This window comes from Seriola dumerili, unplaced genomic scaffold (assembly GCF_002260705.1).
Source record: "Seriola dumerili isolate Sdu_G_001 unplaced genomic scaffold, Sdu_1.0 BDQW01000477.1, whole genome shotgun sequence".
NCBI classification, from domain to species: Eukaryota; Metazoa; Chordata; class Actinopteri; order Carangiformes; family Carangidae; genus Seriola; species Seriola dumerili.
Window position 1 is genome coordinate 3,312 of NW_019174732.1, and position 21,669 is coordinate 24,980.

Consider the following 21,669-nt stretch of genomic DNA (forward strand, 5'->3'; position numbering starts at 1 on the left):
CTGCTCTTGAAGGTAAAGTTTAGTTAGAAGAGTCAGATTCTGTTTCCTGTTCACGTCTTTGATCAGAAGTTTGATTTCCGGCTGATGATGATTAGAGAACATCAAACCATGTTTAGCTTATGTGAAGTGTGAGAGTTTATTCTCGACTGTGTCCATGACAAACTGTCAAAGCTCATTTTAGTGTGTGTGTGTGTGTGTGTGTGTGTGTGGCCTCTTTTCTATTCAAATGGTCAGTGGATGTGAATCAATCAGGTTCCCTGTTTGCTGTACAAATAAAATGGCGGTTGAGGAAGGAGTTGGAGAGTTGAGGATTATTGCCTAGGACACAATTTTCCTTGTCACTTTGTAAACAAATAAAAAAGCTGCTGAAAACAGTTCATACTAAAAAGAACTGAATAAAAGCAACTGCACAAAAAACAAAGAGAAAAAGCTGGGAATTATTTACACTGTTGTTTCCCTCGTGTTTCTTCATGTGATCTCTGAACGTGTCTGAAAGAAGACGTTTGTGTAGCACTATCTAGCTGTACAGGATAAATACTCTCAGGCAACAGGGTATATGGATGATTGTATATTTGACGATCATTGGAGGCCAGTTGTGATGCAGCTCGTGTGAACTCATGGTGATATGGACGCTTGCCTCCATAATTAGTACCTGTTCTTTGTCCCCAGCAAGGTTTGACTTACTTTACAAATTGTACACATTGAAAAACCCTGACAAAGGCACACCATGGAGAAAACGTCAACATCCAAATTAGCACTAAGGACTAGTTATACATAATCTGTCTATGTAAAATATGTACAAGACTGGGAGGGGAGGGGGGGGGCATGTGCAAGCAGGACCAGAGAGAAGGACCCGTCTCACAGAACACCCCCCCCCCACTGCTGCTGTCATTTGGTCCATCTCGCTGACACAGGAGTGTTTAACGTGAGGAAGGACGAGGGATCTGAACCCAGACTGAGCAGTCCACATCCAAACTGAACCTTCATGTCCACACTTGTTCCCATCAGTCTTTTATGTGTGACGTCCCTAGCTGCAGGAGTGTGCTGGGGGGTGAAGAAAAATCTCCATCACGGCAAGAAGACAAGAAAGTGGGTGATGTTCCTCCTCGTTCTCCTGCCAAAGCAACGAGCTGGAAGAAGGAGGAAATAAAAACTAGTGGAGTGCAGCATGAGGGAGGGGCGGAGAGAAGGAGGAGGAGGAGGTTGAGGGGGGTGGGGTGTGGTGGGGTGGTGTTCTCTCGCTGATCAGACGATCTTCTTGATGCTGGGTCTCTTAAAGCTGCCGGCGCTGCGCTGCTTCTGGACTTGGCTGGCCGACCCGTGGCGAGTGCGACACCCGCTGGACAGAGCAGAGCTGGGGGACAGCTGGACGTTCTCCTTGTCCACACCTGGAGGACACAGGGAGGATACACAGGACACTGTTAAACAGCTGGATCTACTGTCCGTGACCACTTCAGGACTAAATCTAAAGTGTAACTTGGTCTCCATCTGGTGGCTTGTGCTCCAAAAGTGAACCGCCCACTTCATCCTTCAGCACTTTACTGAGAAGTGAACTTCCTCTACAGTCCTGTAATTTTGAAAAGTTCTTTCCTGCTGCAGAGTGAGAGTGATCTCAACATGTACATGACAAGTATCTTACTGCTGCCAGCCTCAATATATTCAACTGGTTTTACTCCAATAAAAACATCCTGACTCTGATGTAACAGCTGTGTTGTTTTACTTTAACAGCTGATCGGTGTGGACACTGATCCTAGAGCAGAGTTAGATGCATCAACCTGCATATGTTTGATTTTTGTGTCTTTCTGTGATTCAAATGTTGCCAACAGTGTTTTTGAACAGTGTTTCTGGTGATGATACAGGTGAGTCATAGCTGCTTCCAGTCGGTGTGATTCTCCAGCCTCAGACTCTCTAATCATCTGATTCTTTACACGCTGATTGCTTGTATGACATCAGAACACACGTGAAATAAGACTGATTATAAATCACTTTTCTCATGTATCAAACATGTGACTGATTAAACAACAGGGGGCGCTGCAGCAGAAGCAGCTGACTTCCTCACTGTGTTTCTAGAGGTCAAGTGATAATCGAATAGAAACTGAACTACGACTGTATTTAGAGGCTTGAGGGTTAACAAAGAACAGGAAGCCTGGGAGGAGGAGGGGCTGAGTGTGTGTGTGTGTGTGTGTGTGAGAGACCTGGTGAGTGCTGTGAGGTGGCCAGTGAGGTCATGGAGTTGGACAGGTTGAGGTTGGCAGTGATGCTGAGCTGGCTCTGGCTGGTGGGGGGGTAGGGGGAGGTGGGCGTCCTCAGCTGCTCCTCTCCTCGCTCCTCGTCAGCTGCCGGCAGGTAACTGTCAATCAACGCCTCCAAAAACTTAACTATGAGCTCGGCGTAGTCCGGGATCTGGGTTTGCTGCAGGGTCAGAGGGGAAGGTGTTAACACAGTCTGACCACAAGTACAACAGCTGCAACACTGATGCTGCTCTGATGTTCAGTGTCATCTAATGAGCAGATGAGATTTGGACAGTTCCACGTTTTAATTCAGGCTTTCTACCTGTTTCTACCTGATTCTATTTATTTCTACCTGTTTCCTGCCTCTAAGCTCTGCAGCCAGTTTCTTCCTCTGCTGTGAGACCTTATATAGACCATTTGAAAACTTCCTAAACTTCTGTTTTCTCTTTTTCAATCAGGAGAAACTGATGAGAAATGAATTTAAATAATTTCTTTTCATTTTAGAATAAACGACTTTCTGAATGAACTGTACACGACAAGTTCTCATCATCAAGTTTTTATCTAGACAGAGCTGGAGACTACACTGTGCTACGGCTGTGTGTGTGTGTGTGTGTGTGTGTGTGTGTGTGTGTGTGTGTGTGTGGACTTCTGCAGTGTGGCTGAGAGAGAATGAGAAATGACCAGAGGAAAGAATCCTTCATACCTTGGAGAAAGGTCCGGCAAACCTCCAGAGTCCATTAAAGCCAAAGCCTGTGAAGGGAAGGGGGGGGGGGGGTCCAGTTCAGTTAACCTTCACAGCTTTAGTAAATCATTTAAGGACTACTTCTACTTGTCCTGTACAGAATGTGTATTACTTTGTAAATAGGAGGGCTGGTACTGGGGGGGCGACTCCTCATGGTACACCACACTCTGGACGATGCCGTGGACGGGGTTCAGGAGGTTGGTGTCTTGGCACATGGACAGCACAGTGTTGATCTTGGAGTCCAGCAGGTTGTGGCTGAGGACGTTCAAACACACAAACACATTCTGTTGAGTCTGTGTATATTGTGTGCTCATACTGTGCAACTGTGGACTGCTGTAAGGAAATGACACAGTGACCTGACAGTATTTTTAGACTTTGACTTGCAGCTGACGGGTTGTTAACCTGATGGTTGATGCGAGGCCATTGGGGCCTGATAAACCCACAGCAGGGTTCATACGGTAGACTTATAAATATATATAGACCTGCTATGCAGACTCAGAGGAGTCTCACTTACTAACAGTTAAAATGTTAATGTCAACTTCAGAGCAGCAGCTCAGCCCCCGACTGCCCTGAACCTGATCTGACTAGTCCAGACAGAAGGGTTCATACAGCAGCACTGTTGATTTCAACGTGGTCCGCCCCCTCAGGTCTGACTGGAGTCTGACTGGAGTCTTACAACCGAACCAAGAGAGAGGCCACAAGCTGCTACTTACACAACTGGGAAAACCTTTGGGAAGACAACGCTGGCTTCAGCCAAGTACTCGTACAGAATCCGCTGGTCAAAGTCATCAGTGGTGTATTTGACCTGCGTAGCCTGAAAATCAGAGTCATTTGATTAATATCAGTCATGTTCACTGGTTTGAACTGGCTGTGAACAGTTCATACTGGTTCCTCACCAGCACAGTGAGCAGCAGAGCCTGGATCTTTGGGTCAGTCAACACCTCCTCATCCAGGAGAACGTTGGACTCTGATACAGACACTTTACGAAGGTGAGAGTTTCCAATTCTCTGTGTCTCTGTAATTACAACATAGAGGCATTAACATCAAATATCTCCATCAGATTCATCAGGACATGAATCCACTCTCACCGATCTCGTAGTCGTTCTCTGCTACACGCCTCATCTTGGGGGGAGTGGTCATCCCCGACTCCATCTCTGGTCTCTTTGGTGCTTTGGAGTCTGATATGAGATGATCAAAGCTCTTCCTTGTTCCTGACCAACAAACAAACACAGCAAATACATTAACATCTGGAGGTGTAACATGGTTCTCCTGAAGAAACATCACCATCAAATCTTAAAGAGCTCACAGCTGCCTGTTATTCAAGCAGAACTCTCCACTCTTCAGCTATCAGGCTCCTCTCCTGTGGAACCAGATCCCAGTCTGGGTTGAGGAGGAAGACTCCCTCTCTACATTTAAGACCAGGCTTCAAACTGTCCTCTTTCGTGAAGCTTATCATTAGAGCTGGCTCTGTTTCTCTCCCCGTCTCTCTCTCTCTTTCCCACCATGAAGGAGTTTTTCCTCTCCACTGTCACCCGGTGCTGCTGGTGGGGAAAAGTTGGGTCTGGACCTGCTCTACATGGACACTGGCCTGTGATGACTTCTGCCATGGTTTGTATAAATCAAACGGACTTGTCCTGTGAAGAGCTTGGGGATCAATCTTACCCAGGAGCTTCTTGGTGTTGGCCTGTGAGGGCTGACCCATGTCCAGGCTCATGGACTTGCGTGTCCGTGGGCTGATCTGACCCACTGTGGGGTAGTGGTGGGCTGAAAGGTAGCGCTCTGAAACCTGAGGTGACGTCCACGGCTGAGTCTCTCGCAGAGTCCTGAAGGCGAAGGGACAGTGTGACTCATTTAAAAACTAAAACCTGAACAATGATGATACGAACCAAACTGACACTTTTCTTCAATCATCAGATTTAAACAAACAACCTGTGGTTATTATTATCTGTGTCTGAAGCTTGAAGCTAAATGCTAGCATGCTGATGCTAAGAGGTAAACACAGTAAAGTCCAGCTGACCCGTCACCAAAGAACTGGAGAGTTTCCAAACAGAGCCTCTTGATAATCCCCCCCGACTCCCTGGCAGCTCAGGATTGTAACGGTACCAAAAAAGTCAAAAGCAGAATACTACTGAAAAAAGAAGTCTGCATCAGTCTGCCTCCCTGGTTTCCCGCTCTGTTCAGCAGCTCACCTGCAGCTGGGATCATTGATGTGACTGGAGTAGGTGTCCATGGGCACCGGGTCCACGGACAGGTCAGAAATCAGTAGAGACTTCCTGTGTTTGAGGCTGCAGCGACTTCGGACCTCCTCAGATACAGTGAGCAGAGCTGCATTAAAACAACAGGGAAGTAACAATGATGAGGGCAGACCCCAACCCACGGAACCACATACCCACCAACACCTGCTTCATACACCTGCTCTGGAAGTAAAGTGAAATGAAAGTAGCTGCTGGTAAATGCTCAAATCTTACATACTAAGGTCACGTGTCTTCAGTGACAGAACATGATGTGTAAACAGCGTGTTACATACCAGCCAGATAAGCCACACTCTGGGTGTTGACCTCAAATTTGTCACATTTCAGATGTTTGCTGATGAGAGCCAACAGTGTGTGCAGGATTCTCACTGTCCTCGCTACCGTGGTGGGGGATGGGTGTCTGTAGCCTAGAGACGCGGGTTAGAGACAGTCAAGGACAAGACACTGGTCCACATGTGTGTGACACAAAAATTTAGAAACACACAAGCCACAGACTGATGGACGATCACCACATCAAGTTTTTTTCTAAATGTGACTGATCTCCATCAGCAGCTGCTTCACCTTTGAGCAGGTGTCCCACCAGGGCAAAGTTGAAGTTGGCACTAAAGTTGAGGCCCACAAAGTGATCCATCTGTTTACAGTGCCATTCTAAAGGACGTCTGATCTCCATGAACACTTCCTCTGGACTCTGAAAGACACAAGTGTCATCATTAGAAAAACATTCACTGTGTCCGCAGTAACTGGACAGATATAAATCTTCACCTTTAATAAAATAGAGTCTTAGAGCCAGAGACTCCCCCACAGCTTCGCCTCTACATTCACCATGTAACTTCTATCAGCAGTGAAATCATCAGTAAATACAAGTGGAGCCAGAAGAACCCCAATGTTTGACAGAGGAGGTGGACTTTTATTTCCACAGAACTTTGTTCCACTTCCTGTTTCTTTGTGTGTGTTTCTGTTGTTGAGGTTTACATCTGATGGTGAATCCTCAAAGTTTCTGGTCTTGTAGGAAACATCCTGGAGAGGATTCTTGACTTGCTGTACAGTCATAAAGAGTTTTTTCTTTCCTGTGTTTTCCTCAGTCGACCAGCTCTTTCACATTTTAAAGTTTTTCTAACTGTTGACTTTTTTGAACCAATAACTCTGATGTCCTTCTGATATTGCCTCATTATTCTTCTTCGCCTCTGTACTCCTCATGTTGAACTCAGTCACTATGGCAACTGTCAACTCTCCATCAACTCATCAAGTAACAAAACAACACTCACAAGGTCAAAATATCACTTACATTTACAGTATGATGAAGTGTGTCAGACTGTACATAGTAAGTAAGAAGTTACTGTTTAAATACACCGCTCACTACAGCAAGAGTGCAGAGGCTAACAGCTAACAGTGTGTGTTTACTTTGTCATTGAAGATGCGCATTGTGTCCAGAGTGTGGAGGTTCTGCTCCAGCAGGGCGGTTCCTGCAGAGTACAGGTTGACTTCATCCAGCTGCAGCACAGCTACTGCCACCCAGAACAGAGCTTTGTGCATGGGAGACTCCTGTGCATGCACACACACACACACACACACACACACACACACACACACACACACACACACACAGAGGGAAAGGTTGGACACGAATAAAAGCCAAACACCTAAGAGAAGAGTTCAGAGTCACGACTGTTAACAAACATAATTATAATATTAGATTTAGCTTAGCATTTAGCTTAGCACAGATATTCTCCTTCAGATGACTGTACTCTTCAGTAGTGATGAACCAGGTGATCTCACTGGGTGTTAGTTACCTTACTGAGAAGAGGCTGCAGCTTGGTCAGAGCAATGACTGTGGCTTCTATCAACACTTGGCTGTTGTAGTTGTCTGGTCCCTTCAGACAGCTCTCCAGACCCTGTGATGAGGGGGGGGGGGGGGCGGGGGGGGGGGGGGAGCAGGGGGAGAGAAAGGGAGAGGGACAGTGACACCTTATATAGAAATTCAGAATATGACAGAAGGAAGCAGATTTGAACTGAGGATTCACTGATTTAATGAAACACAGTAACCATGGAAACATTCATTAACTGAAAACTGTGTCATGACTCCAACGAGCATGTAGACATGAGGACATGAGGACATGTTGACATGTAGACATGTGGACATGAGGACATGAGGACACGTGAACATGTCGACATGAGGACATGTAGACATGAGGACATGAGGACATGTGAACATGAGGACACGTGAACATGTCGACATGAGGACATGTCGACATGAGGACATGTTGACATGTAGACATGAGGACATGAGGACATGTAGACGTGAGGACATGAGGACATATTGACATGTAGACATGAGGACATGAGGACATGTCAACATGTAGACATGAGGACATGAGGACATGTGAACATGAGGACACGTGAACATGTCGACATGAGAACATGTAGACATGTGGACATGAGGACATGTTGACATGTGGACATGTGGACATGAGGACATGTAGACATGTGGACATGAGGACATGAGGACATGTGAACATGTAGACATGTTGACATGAGGACATGTGAACAGGTAGACATGTAGACATGAGGACGTGAACATGTAGACATGTGGACACGAGGACATGTTGACATGTGGACATGTGGACATGTAGACATGAGGACATGAGGACATGTGAACATGAGGACACGTGAACATGTCGACATGAGGACATGTTGACATGAGAACACGTAGACATGTCGACATGAGGACATGTTGACATGTAGACATGAGGACATGAGGACATGTGGACATGTCGACATGAGGACATGAGGACATGAGGACATGTCGACATGAGGACATGAGGACATGTAGACGTGAGGACATGAGGACATGTTGACATGTAGACGTGAGGACATGAGGACATGTTGACATGTCGACATGAGGACATGTCGACATGTAGACATGAGGACATGTGAACATGTAGACATGAGGACATGAGGACATGTGAACATGTAGACATGTGGATATGTGAACATGTAGACATGTGGACATGTGGACATGTGGACATGTGGACATGTGGACATGTGGACATGAGGACATGTGGACATGTGGACATGAGGACATGTGGACATGAGGACATGTAGACATGTGGACATGTGGACATGAGGACATGTAGACATGTGGACATGTGAACATGAGGACACGTGAACATGTCGACATGAGGACATGTGAACATGTCGACATGAGAACATGTAGACATGAGGACATGTCGACATGAGAACATGTAGACATGTCGACATGAGGACATGTCGACATGAGGACATGTTGACATGTAGACGTGAGGACATGTTGACATGTAGACGTGAGGACATGAGGACATGTTGACATGTCGACATGTTGACATGAGAACATGTCAACATGTAGACATGAGGACATGTGAACATGTAGACATGAGGACATGTGAACATGTAGACATGTTGACATGAGGACATGAGGACGTGTAGACATGTAGACATGTAGACATGTTGACATGTAGACATGTTGACATGTAGACATGAGGACATGAGGACATGAGGACGTGAACATGTAGACATGTAGACATGAGGACATGTAGACATGAGGACATGTGAACATGTAGACATGAGGACATGAGGACGTGAACATGTAGACATGTAGACATGAGGACATGAGGACATGTAGACATGTGAACATGTAGACATGAGGACATGAGGACGTGAGGACATGTAGACATGTGAACATGTAGACATGAGGACATGTAGACATGAGGACATGAGGACGTGAGGACATGTAGACATGTGAACATGTAGACATGAGGACATGTAGACATGAGGACATGTAGACATGAGGACGTGAACATGTAGACATGTAGACATGAGGACATGAGGACATGTGGACATGTAGACATGAGGACGTGAACATGTAGACATGTAGACATGAGGACATGTAGACATGTAGACATGAGGACATGAGGACATGGACACACAGGACAGGGACTCACCCGGTCGATGCTCAGCAGGGGGCTGGCCTTGCTCAGGATGCGGATGATCTGTTTGATCTGACCGTGGCTCACTCTCTTGCTGATGCAGCCGAACACCACCAGCGCTCTGGGCTGCAGAGACGGGTTGTACTGGAACGCAAACCTGGAATCAAACACACACAAACACGTATGATCCACGCTGCACATCTGTGTTCTCAGCACAGACGCAGCGAGACAGGACGGAGGACGGTCATACTTCTGAGCCAGCTCAGTCCACTGGTCCAACCACTTGCAGGCAGGGATGTCCCTCATACAGGCCTGAGGACAGACGACACAGAGAGATGTGACATGTCTAAAACAAGTAGAAACACTGCACCCTCACACCTGAGCAGGTAAACACAGGTAGACCTCCAATTCAGTACTCATTTTTTTAACCTAGATCATCATTATAATTCATCTTGTTTAGTTCTACAGTCAAATGAAGTTTTTAACCAGAAGAAAACACAGAAACTGCTACTGGTGGAGACAGGTTTGTATTAACGTCATGTCTCTGCTGGATCTCCTGTGTGAAACAAACTGAGGGAACAGAGCAGGGCTGAGAAACCTCCATGATCTCCAGTAGCGCCTCAGTGACCGTCTCCAGGGAGGACAGGGCGAACGTCTCCCTCTCGTACGAGCCCGGGGAGAAGGAGCGGTCTCTGTAGCTGGAGCGGAAAGCGATGACCGCAGCTGACTTGACTTTGCTGATGCCGAACAGCAGGTAAAACTTGGGCAGGGAGAACTCAGTCAGGCTCAGTCTCAGGACCTGCTTCGTCTCCTCTGAAATCAACAACACAGCGACATTTAACTGTGTGAGCTCCGCTGTCACCTGGACACAAGCTGCAGGACAGTAACAAAAGGCTGAGTCACTCGACACCGAGTCAGTCCTCACCACTGAAGTTGAGCTGAGAGCAGGTGCAGAGGGAATGGATGATGTTGATGACCAAACCGTGGGTGGAGGCCCTGAGGGACAACGGCCCTGTGGCGACCAGCAGGGTCACCACGTGGAACAGGTAGGGCAGGTGGGCTGCGACATCCAGTGAGTTGTTGAAGGACAGCATGAGCATGTAGCGTGCCAAGATGGCGATGTCGTCCCACATCAGATGCTGCTCCAGTGTGGGCGTTGGCGACAGGCACGTCTTGTCTATGATCTTACACATCCGACCAATCACCTGCCAGAGAGAAGAGAGACACAGACAAACATCCCAGAGCTGAACGTCTCAGGTCGTCCTCCGATGAATAAAACAACACTCAGCTGGAAGTTCAATGAACCAGCTCAGGACAAATCGCAGAGTGTCAATGCAACACCCCTGAGTGCCGCACAGTGACTGACTCACTACTGTTTAATGTTAACTGTACTTCAATATGATCTGAGTTCATGACACCAGACTGAACCACGAATCATTCATTCATTCATGAGGAGTTAGTGTCTGTGTCTCTTTGAGCTCTGTGTTTGGTCTCAACCAACTCCTGAGGAAACATCTGATGCTGTGTTCAGCAGGTGGAGGACGGAGGCTTGTCTGCGCTGAAAGAGGCTAAAAACTCTGAGTAGACCAGAGGTGATGATGAGGGTAATGATTTTTCGAGCCTTCATCACCACCACATTATTGGTCCATTGTTGATTTAAAATGCTTAGAGCAGATTTAACTGAAAAAGCTTTAGTTCACATCATATTCAGCTTGATGCTGTCACCTTCCTGAAGCTTCACATGTAAAGAAGTTCAGATCAGACATCATCATCATGGAGGAGCTGCAGTGAAACTCCAATCATGTTTTGATCAAACCCTTTAAGGACGTCACAGACTAAACTGATGCTCAGTGAAGGGACACATCTCTCACATGGAGCTGATACGTATGACGAACTGACTGCAGTTATAACCCCTTAGAAACAGCTTTTATTCAAGTCTTGGTGGCAGAGAGTTCAAGAGCACCAGACAAGAGTCCATTGTGCTCAGTAGGCTGTCCTGCCATGACATCATACAGTAACCCTGTGGATAACACCAGCATTAATTTTCATGTTCGCTCCAACACACGTGTTCGCTTGTTGATTTGACTTTCTTAAATTCAGATGGACACTCCGGTGAAACTACAGTAACTGACTGAAGGCAGCAGGACTTACAGTGAAACACTGGCCGTATTTTCTTAGTCAACAATCTTCACAATGGACACTATTCAGTGCTGCTGTGCCATAATAGGAGCCAGGGCCTGGCTCTTCTTTGTCTGTCTGTGTATGTTGTGTTTGTTTATCTGAGAGCACACAGATGATGGACAGTGAGTGGATGAGTTTGTCTCTTTGGATTCTCTAAGTCAGGAGATGTTCACAGCTCTGGACTCATTTCTTCATTAGTAAGTAAAATCATTATTTATCGTTATTATTAGTCTATATTTCATTTCACTTGGTGCAGAATTCTATAAAACTATAAATATACTTCTAGCTATAACTCATAAAACCATGTGAGGACTGTGATATGTTAATGTTGTTTTAATGTTGTTCAACGTAGCTTTTATATTTTACTTTACTCCGACAATCTGGAACATATCACTCAAACGTGGAAAGATTTGAAGTGTGTTGTCTACAATGCTCAGTCGAACTGTAGGAGAATGGTGTGTGCACAGAGACTCAAGAGGAATGAAGAAGTTGAGATGTGAAACTAAACTGCTTGGGGGGGAATAAAGATCTGCTGTTTTTACCAAAAGAACATGAGAGCTGAACGAGTCATTCAGCCCCAGTGCATTATGGGCATGTGTATTTTTGTATTTTTGGTCTGAACCAGGAAATCATGTGGTTGTTGTTGCGGCTTAGTCTTTTCCTCCCCTTCTGTCTCTTGCACTCATTTTAGTTCAATACACACTGACAGCATCAGGCACACACACACGCACACACACACGCACGATTATAATTGGATTATGGTGTCTCTAACTTCTACGCACAGCACACATCGCACGCACGCAACGCACACATCACCACACGATGGCGCACGCACACATGCACGCACACACACACATCACACACAGCACACATCGCACCGCAGACGCACACACACGCACGCACACACCACACACACGCAGCACGACATTTTGCTACGCACGCACACCGCACGCACGGCACACAAATCACCACAACGCAATCGCACCGCACCACATCGCACGCACGCACGCACGCACACACCACACACACGCACGCACGAACGCACACACCACACACACGCACACACACACACATCGCACGCACACACACATTGCACGCACGCACGCACACATCACACACGCACGCACGCACGCACACATTGCACGCACACACACACACACACACACACATATCACACCACACACTCCATACTCACACACACACCACACACACACTTACACACACACACACACACTTACACACACACACACACACACACACACACACACACACACACACGGGACATGTAGTGGCGAGCTGGCTGGTGAACGGTGATGAACCTGTCTGACAGCGACAGCGTTTTATCTTGGTGAAAACATGATGAAATGTTCAGAGACATTAAAACAGTAAAGTGACATGAACTCCAGAACCTGCTGCGCACAGGTGACATTGGCTCACCTTGCTGGACACCAGTTTGACGTTCCCTGAAGCCAGAGCCACGGCAGTGTCAGCCATGACCTCTGCTTTGATGGAGCCCAGGCCTCCGGTAGCACTGGTCTTAATGAAGCTGTCCAACACCACGTCCAACAGGTCCGTGATCTGCAGACACGGTGACACAGTTAGAGGCTGAATCCAGACACTGTTACTCAGACTGTTGCCATGGTGACTCACCTGGCCCAGGCTGCCCCAGATCTTGGCTTGTATGGAGGGATACATCTGCTTCTCATTGATGGTCATGGTGATGAGTTTGTCCAGAATAGCAGTGACGCGCTGGCGCTTGGCGTCGTCGTTGTGCTTACAGAAGCGAACCAGGTTGAGCAGCCAGGGTGTCATGTACTCCAGACAGAGGTGCTTCAGCTCAATACCTGCAACAGACCAACAACCAGACCCTGAACCAGCTTTTGCTTTATTCTTTATGACACAAGGATCAGACAAGTTCAGCGTCAGGTCGGAACTGAACTTTTCTTTTCATCTCTGGTTTCTCTCCTCTAAACTCTGTCTTTTATCATCTTTAGAAACTGATTCACTGATCACTTAGTCATTTTCCTCATCACCGTTCTTCATGCTTCATGTGTTCATCTTCTACAGCTGTGCAGGAGGAGTCTGAGGAAATAATTCTGATAATGTCATAGTGATGTCATCAGGATTATCTCAGTTTGGGCTTGGAGACACAGGGAGGGTCTAACAAAATGATACTACTGGTTGCATTATGGGAAATGTAGGATCCTGTTTAACACACTCAGAAATGAACAATTATAGTATATTATAGTTTATCATGTTTAGTTTATGTAACCACAGACACACAGTGTGTGTTACACAGTGTTTTAAATAGGGTGGGTTCAACATAAACATGAGAGTGACTGAGAGAGTTCAGACCATCAAGGTCAAATAAAGCAGCAGCTTAAGCTTTTTGGAAACATTAAGCACCAGCTGACACACTAATGACATCTGCTTCACATAATGTAAAAGGCACTGAGTCTTTCCTCTGATGACTTTACAGAACTAATGAAGAGCACTTCATTAACTTAGACATCTGTCCTCACTAGTTTGTGTTCAGGCTCCTCAGAGGGAGCTCAAGGCTTTAAGCATCACCTATCTGAGGCTGCTGGTGCTCAGCTGTAAGGGTTCATAGATCTGATCTAAGATCAGGGACTGGTCTAGTTTCCTCTCCAGCTCAGCTCATAACCTTTTTATGAGTAACCCTGACCTGTAAGTCTAACATGAATCACAGAGTGTGGGTGTGTAGAGATGGGTACTGAAACCTGGTATTCAACATTTTAAAGACTGTAGTATCGATGAGCTCTAACGTCATTGGTTCTGCTCTCGGTTCTGGAGAAATGAAGAAAGTAGATTTTCCTATTTGTCTCTCTCTCTGTGTGTGTGTGTGAGGGGCGGGGCAGCTCTGTGTCACATGCTGGAGCAGCACACACACACGTACACACAGATGTGGGGGCTACTGCTGAACTACTGCACAGTAAAAATACTGTCAAAAAGTCCTGTAGTGAATCATTGCGTATAATTTGTTTTACATTTCCATCATCACAAAATTGGTCTCTAATAGTGATTCTTTCGTAACAATCAAAACCATGTTGTTGAAGTCTGTTACTCAAGAATGTTAATTAAGTACATGTGATAAGATAAAGCAAGGTTAACTGGTTAAAGGTTACAGGATCAATAAGAGTAACCATAAAGTACCAGATTGATGAGAGTACCGTTAAAATATGAAACGTTTACAATACCCATCCCTATAGGTGAGAGCATGTATGTGTATGACAGTGTGTATGACAGTGTGTATGACAGTGTGTATGACAGTGTGTATACTCAGTGGACTCACTGGACTTGCTGAAACCTGAGATACACTCCTCCAGAAACTCCAGAGTCAGATGTGGCTCATTGGCAGCCAGAGTCTTGCTGATGGAGACTATGAAGAGGGTGTTGTTGGCTGGGATGCAGAGGCCGGACGTCTCGAGGAGCTGGCCCTCTATCTTGAGGTTGAAGGTGCAGGTCAAAGCACACAGCAGATTGTAAGCCGCAGACCTGTGGAAAGGAAAAGTCTGAGGTGTTAAGCTCTGTAGTACAAAAACAGTGTTTCCTTAGTTGTCTTTTCCCCCTGATAGAATAATAATAACTTCTCCTAAATGTGAAAGTTTAAGTTCAATGTTCAAAACCATGAACCTTCACAAACTACATGTAGTTCTGTCCTGTCTGTCATTCCTGGTCTGGGACTGTAGTTCCAGTGAAATCTTGTTATAGTATTTTAGACAGAGCTGTCCTTTAAACTTTGTGTCGACAGTTTGCGTTTTTCAACATGACAACGTCCTCATGCTTAAAGCAGGTTGATGACGAAATGGTTTTCCCAGTACCACAAAGCCTCAGCTGTGATCAGACCTCTGATGACTGAATGGGAGCATTTCACACCTGTGGTTTTCAAATCACATGTTTAGGACAGGTACAATGCTCAGGTGTGCATATACCTTTGGCCACATAGCATAATCTTACTCAACCTGTGTGTCAACTTTGCTAAAAAACAAAAAGGTAAAGGGTAATTTTACATTTGCAGTAATGATTTGAAGCGATGGTAACTATGAATCCTGACACCACAGATTCTGAACAGTTTTGTCTGAGAGTTCAGAGTTCAGAGTTCACAGCAGAAATTACTACTTGGATCAGACCCTATTTTCTTCTACAGCCCCACCTGTTTCATTAGACCTGCTATGACTATTTCCTAGAATAAGTATGCAGGCCCTGCAGGACTGACCTGAGGCTGGGGTCAGAGCTGCCCAGGTTGAGCAGAGCGATGTTCAGCAGAGTGCCAGGAACATCTTTGGGTCGGATCTTGGTGTGCTGTGGGATGGAATCCGGCTGTGACAGCTCCCAGCGTGTCCGGATGTGGATTATGGACTGGACGATGGCGTCACACTCCTGGTGCATGAATGTGAGCGGTGTGCCCTGGTTGGCCATGGTGAGGGTGAACTGGCTCTCGTCCACCAGACAAATCTCCTCAATCTCTGAGGCGTAGTAGACATCGTTGAGGAAGACCGGCTGGCCGAGGACACGGGTCCGTTCAGCCGAGGTCACCTGAACTGCTGTCGAACCCACCTGATCAACAAGGAAATACGTTGTTTAAGGAGAATTTCTCTAATGAGTTTACTAACCTTCACTAATCTAATCCAGTCCAAGTAGTCAGCACCTTTTAGAACAACTGCTATGGCTACATGCTCACCTTTATTGAGACCTTGGTATCTTTGTGGGCCAGCTTGAGGGCGTTGTGGAACACTTTCAGGTCTTCCTCCAGGGTAAGTGTGGCCGCAGGCAGCTTTTGTTGGTCAGGTTCAATGTGCTCGGCCAATTTAGCTGGAGAGTCAATGAACTGGAGACGCTTGCTGCCCTTCAGGCCTGTCAGTAGACGTTCGTGGTACTTGGTGTACTCCCTCACCCAGGTGTTGCAGTTGTAGACATAAACAGCTGCTACGTTCTCATAGGCGAAGCCAGGAAAGACCACAAACCACTTGGATAGGAAGTCGGTCTTGAAGCGATTGCTGGGTCCTACATGTGTCAAGTCTACGACTATCTCATAGGGCTTAGCATAGTAGGGTTTGAGGGTAAGGAGGACATGGTAGATGAGCAGGTCACCATTGATCTGGCCTGTTTTGAACCTAAAGAAAGGAGATTAAAAAAAACAGTTTTAATTAATTTAAATTCAGGCTCTCTGTAGTAAATTATGTATCATTGGGTTGACGTGAGTTCTGTGCACATGAGCCTGTCTTGAATTGTTCATAGCATCATTTGTTCCGGTTTCTGAGAAACTTCTTTTTTTATCTCTTTTCTTGTAAGAGCTTTTCAGCCTCTGCAGTATCAGACCAGAGACCCTGAAATAACCAGAGCAGTGAAGACCCAGAGACGGGGTCAGGAAGTGAGTTCAGAGCATCTTGACACTGTACCTGACTCCATCTCTGCATCAAGACTACGGCCGAAGACTACTTCAAGTAAGTGTTGTAAATATGATCATGTGGCGAAACCTGTTCCTGTTGAACATGATAAATCTTTAAGAGGCAAAGTCACCTTTCTGCTCTGTATTATTATAATACATTTTATTTGGCAGCGCCTTTCACAGCGCTCAAGGACAAAAACACAATAAAAATAATAAAAACAACAGACAGTTAAAAAAATTATTATGTAAGAGCTACAGTGATTCAGTGATTTGAGAGTGATTTAAATTCACCTTCAACAGGCTGTAAATGAGCCGACATTCTTGATTTAATCTTTGTAAGACTGTCTTGATTTCAGAGAGAGCACAATGGACGGAACCAGAACATCCCTCTGGCTGTTTCTCCTGCTCAACCAGCTGCCATTCTGTCCTGCTGATGCAGGACAAGGTTCTTCAACCATGCAGACAAATACATACGCAACAAAAGAACCCAGTGGCAGCTCAGTCCATTCCATGGAGACCAGCCTCACTACTACTGACCACACAAACTCTCCGGATACAGACAGCAACGGCACTCGTGCTGACTGCTTAATCGACACTGAGATGGGTCTGGTTGCTATAGGTTCAGCAGGGGGGCTGATTGTCTGCCTTCTGGTTGCCACCGTGGTATTGGCATGTCAGGTCTGCCACATTCAGCGCCGGGTTTATGCCCCCCGAGCCTCCCGGTCTAACATGGACTTGGTGAGCCGTGCAAGCTACTGGGACATTGATCAGCCAGAGGTTGGAGGAATGGTTGGGCCGTGCGACGCCAGTGTTGTGCTAGAGGAGGTGAGAGCACAAAGCGAGATGGAGGAAGAGAGGCACGCTAAAATACAAGGGGTGAAGGAAGAGGCTGGGGTGGGACTTGAGGAAGGGGCCACGGCGATGGCTTTTGACCCAGAAGAGAGGGCCAGTGAGATGCAGTGTGCCAGTTCCAGGGACTCCTGTCTGGAGGTTCCCAGGGATCTGGAGGACATGCCCCTTGTTGTGTGAGGAGATAACCTCAGTAAACTCTTCAGTCAAGACAAACAGCAGCCAGTCAGTTCAGCTAATGAGCTTTGCTTTAACTTAGCATGTTTGTTTCTTTCCAATTTATTACACAATTTAACTAAACCCCTAGTAAAAATAAACTAGTGCCGACACAATAGCTATATCCCATACTGAAAAACTACTGTTTTTGGAAACCTTGGCGACAAAGAAATAGATTTTTCAACAAAACCTTTATTTCACAGAAGAAAAGACACCAAAGTAGTGAAATTTTATATATATATTATATATAAGAACAAGTTAACAACTTTACAAGATTGGTGTACTCCACTGCACTCCACTGTACTTTACTGGATTCCACTGTACTCCACTGTACTCTACTGTACTTTACTGTATTCTGTTGTACTCCACTGTACTCTACTGTACTTCACTGTATTCCACTGTACTCTACTGTACTCTACTGTACTTCCTGTCTTTGGTCAAGAGGAACACAGCCAACAGGTCAAGTGTTACACACAGGTAACAAATACTTTTAAAAAGTGAGGTGTACATTTTTCATGACAATTAGTTAAACATAACTTGTAACTGCAGCATATCTAACATGAAATGCTGCAGTTTTAAAACATAACTGAGTGAACACAATAATTTAACAAAGACAAACCAGTATATCAGCACATGTTTAAATTATCACAGAGATCCCAGGATCTCTTCCTAGATGTGATCTTGTGTGGAGAAATTATGGTTAGATAGTTTGGTCCAATGTCTGCTAACAGTCCTTGTATTAACTATCTATGACCTCTTACCTGTACTGAAGACTGTGTAATGCTACTGCTCTTTTAAAACTGCTGTGTACAAAAAAAGAACTAGTTAAAGTGTCAGGGTTTAAATAAATGGATTTTTGCATTGTTTCAATTTCTTGTGTTTCTATCAATCCTGCTGTTAAGCATCAGGCAGACAGTACATGGTCAATGGCTGCTCATACTTGTGACTCATACACGTAACTGTGCACAGTGACTAGTGGTAAGAGTGGTAACATTATAGACAGATATGGAAATTATTGATATTTATATTGAAGTAAGCTCAGACTTCCTTTTTAACACCCCATTATCTGAGACTGGTATTTATATTTAAACATGACAAAATGTGCCATCTTAGAAAATGCACTTGTTACCACATTATTTAATATTGTTGAAACACAAAATCTCCTCATATTAAAAGGAGCAGAACATGTAACCTTAACCCCTTCAACCCTGGTCAGCCCAAGCCCCCTAGACAGCCCACAATTCCACATATATAAAAAGGTATTACTCCCCTGGAGTTTTACAAAGAGGGGCTGGAAGTCCAGTTTTACATTCAGGAAAGAAAGAGAGAGGAAATAAATCAATAATAACGGGGGAGTTTATAAATGGATAATGTACAATAGTCTGTATTGCTGACAAAAATCAACTGACAACAGAAAACAAAAGGGCTTGTTGTTTTAAAAAAGTGAGTCATGTTCATGTCTGAAACAGCAGCTACATGAACATGGATCCAATGATCTGGTCATCAGAGAAAATGTCTCTATATGATCTGAACTTAATGGCTGAATATCATCACACATAGATGCTGAGAGATAATTAAAGTCACTGGATTTGAACTTATATTAATTCACTTCAGTGTTTGGTTAAACATCTGAACTTAGTCAGGCTTTGTGTGAAACATGAACACTATGTTTAGTACAGCAGACTGTGAAAGGCTTGTCATCACTTTCACGTCACACTTCCTGTAAGTGAGGCAAGAATCAGTCTTGAGATTTCATCAGAGAAACCGTCCATGTTGTTAGTTCCTGCTTTGAATTCAAGGGACGTCCTCAGACCGCCAACGGCAGAACACCCTAAACCACTTCACTCTGAACATAACCTGGAATAACACAGCTGATGTGTTACTCTGCACACAGTCATTGGTAAGTATGTTTTCATCATCTGAATTATTAACATCGTCTGACGTGCAGCACATATTGCTTTGAACTGATGCTGAAGACAACACACAACAATGTATTAAACCTGAGCCATGGATGAATGTGTAGAAAACTTGTACACGTGTGATGGACTGAAACAGTCCCACCACCACAACTACACAGTGACTATCACAACTGAATCACTGTGCAGCCATTTGTGATTGATAGAAATTGTGACGTTATCAAAGTGAGCTCTTACTGTGTTGATAAAACTTAACAATATTTTAATATTGTGAACTGTGACCTGAGAGGTGACTGTGACTCAGATGAACCTGCTGAGTGGTCTGATTTAAAAATACTAGTATGTACCATTGAAACACATGACAGTTTAGAGCTGCATTTAAAGGAGATGATGCAACACCAGGTTTCATTTCACAACATTATTCCTTTTTTACTCCTTTCATCTGTTTCCTCATCTAATGACAATGCTTCAGTTCATCTGCTGTGTAACTTCCACACTTCCTCTTTTCTGTTAGAAACAAACAGCAACCAGAAGACTGAACAACACAATGACCATCATTTTCTTATGGCTGCTGCCACTGACAACTAGCAGCGTGGGGACATCGGGCCAGAATCATGTGATGACAGGCGAGGTAACAGGAAGTATGTTCACTCAGGGCCATCTGACAGCACAGGAGGCATCCAGCTTACATCCAGTGTCAGAAGTCTCAGGTCACAACATAAGACCATCCTTTGCAGCTGGTACGAATCCATCAGAGGAAAAAACTACAACACCCAGCGGGAAACTTCCAACAATATCTTCTAACACATTCTCCCCGGTCAATCAGACAGCAGCAACTCCAACCAGTTCCATACTGTCTCTGTTAAACAGCTCAATAGTTGGTGCCAAGCAACCAACAACAACTACAAGGGTTCCTCCAATACTAAGCAGCTCCACCCAAAGCCCAGACACAGGAAGTGATAGAATGACCCCTGCATCCACACAGCTCATCTTGACTGTGACCACCTCTGCCAAGCCTGCTGTCAAGTCTACAAGTACAAGCCCAGTCACAGGTGGTGATGCTACACACCCCACAGGTTCATACAAAACTTCACTGGCCACATCGAAGACATCGATCATCAACATCACCAGGGCCAAGAAAAGACAAGATCCACCAAAAGAAAAGCCCAACAGGGGAGTAAGCCACGGTAAAGCAGTGGCATGGATAATAGGTGGAGCCCTGGTACTGATGATGGTAGGATTCCTGGTCATCTTCATAAAGAAACGGAAGCTTCAGAAGCAGCAGATAACGACCACAGACTGGGCCGGTCCTTCACCATTTCTAGAGGATGGAGCCGACAACGGCTTCGTAACGCCGAGGTCATCTAACCGAATCTCTCTCTCCAGCTTCCTACCTCAGAGGCTGTCCAAAAGGTTGTCCTTACTTCCAGAAACAGAGGAGGAGTTAGATGACATGACCCCAGGTACTACATTTGGAGAGAAACGTCAAGGGAATACATCTGGTCAACAGGTGGATGGACGTACTGTACCAGAAAGCAATGGGACTGCTGCAGATGTTCCAGGAATGAAAAGCACAGGAGACGTTCCAGAGACTGTTGAAACCTCTCCACAGAATTGTTTTCTGCTCTCCACAGAAAACAATTCAGAAGCTGCAAACGTCAGTCCAAATCCTCATCCTCCATCCGGAGCAGTGGAGAATGCTACAGCACAACAGAATGATGGCATGGGCCAAACTTCAGAGAACTGAAACTCCAAATCGTTCAACACATCCAGCAGACGTGTGCATTACTTAAAGCTGCATTTTCATTGGTTTCTAGGCAACAACAACTGTGACTGAGAAAACAGGAAACGGGCCAACTGATCATCGTTTAAGGAAATCTAAAAATGTTTATCTTGTACTCTGCTGCAAA

General features: G+C 45.3%; 2 protein-coding genes across 2 annotated transcripts in view; one reads left to right on the plus strand and one right to left on the minus strand.

Annotated features, from left to right (window-relative positions):
- Positions 1-1,169: 1,169 nt before the first annotated feature.
- The window catches only part of nf1 (neurofibromin 1), a 74,399-nt gene continuing 53,899 nt past the window's right edge, over positions 1,170-21,669 (minus strand). Inside the window, exons 36-57 of the mRNA XM_022763478.1 lie at positions 16,071-16,503; positions 15,606-15,946; positions 14,682-14,884; positions 13,019-13,212; positions 12,806-12,946; positions 10,113-10,392; positions 9,786-10,000; positions 9,438-9,499; positions 9,203-9,344; positions 7,016-7,117; positions 6,627-6,767; positions 5,787-5,913; positions 5,501-5,632; positions 5,163-5,298; positions 4,636-4,796; positions 4,062-4,184; positions 3,870-3,988; positions 3,687-3,787; positions 3,086-3,228; positions 2,935-2,981; positions 2,196-2,412; positions 1,170-1,388 (exon numbers count right to left, since the gene is read on the minus strand). Of these exons, the coding sequence (XP_022619199.1) occupies positions 1,246-1,388; positions 2,196-2,412; positions 2,935-2,981; positions 3,086-3,228; positions 3,687-3,787; positions 3,870-3,988; positions 4,062-4,184; positions 4,636-4,796; positions 5,163-5,298; positions 5,501-5,632; positions 5,787-5,913; positions 6,627-6,767; positions 7,016-7,117; positions 9,203-9,344; positions 9,438-9,499; positions 9,786-10,000; positions 10,113-10,392; positions 12,806-12,946; positions 13,019-13,212; positions 14,682-14,884; positions 15,606-15,946; positions 16,071-16,503 (3,703 nt within the window). The 3' untranslated portion in view covers positions 1,170-1,245. The remainder of the gene's footprint in view (positions 1,389-2,195; positions 2,413-2,934; positions 2,982-3,085; positions 3,229-3,686; positions 3,788-3,869; positions 3,989-4,061; positions 4,185-4,635; positions 4,797-5,162; positions 5,299-5,500; positions 5,633-5,786; positions 5,914-6,626; positions 6,768-7,015; positions 7,118-9,202; positions 9,345-9,437; positions 9,500-9,785; positions 10,001-10,112; positions 10,393-12,805; positions 12,947-13,018; positions 13,213-14,681; positions 14,885-15,605; positions 15,947-16,070; positions 16,504-21,669) is intronic.
- Positions 16,708-18,156, plus strand: LOC111235139. Its single transcript, XM_022763472.1, has 2 exons — positions 16,708-16,833; positions 17,135-18,156. The coding sequence occupies exon 2, from the start codon at positions 17,145-17,147 to the stop codon at positions 17,805-17,807; it is 663 nt and encodes a 220-aa protein (XP_022619193.1). The 5' UTR covers positions 16,708-16,833; positions 17,135-17,144; the 3' UTR covers positions 17,808-18,156.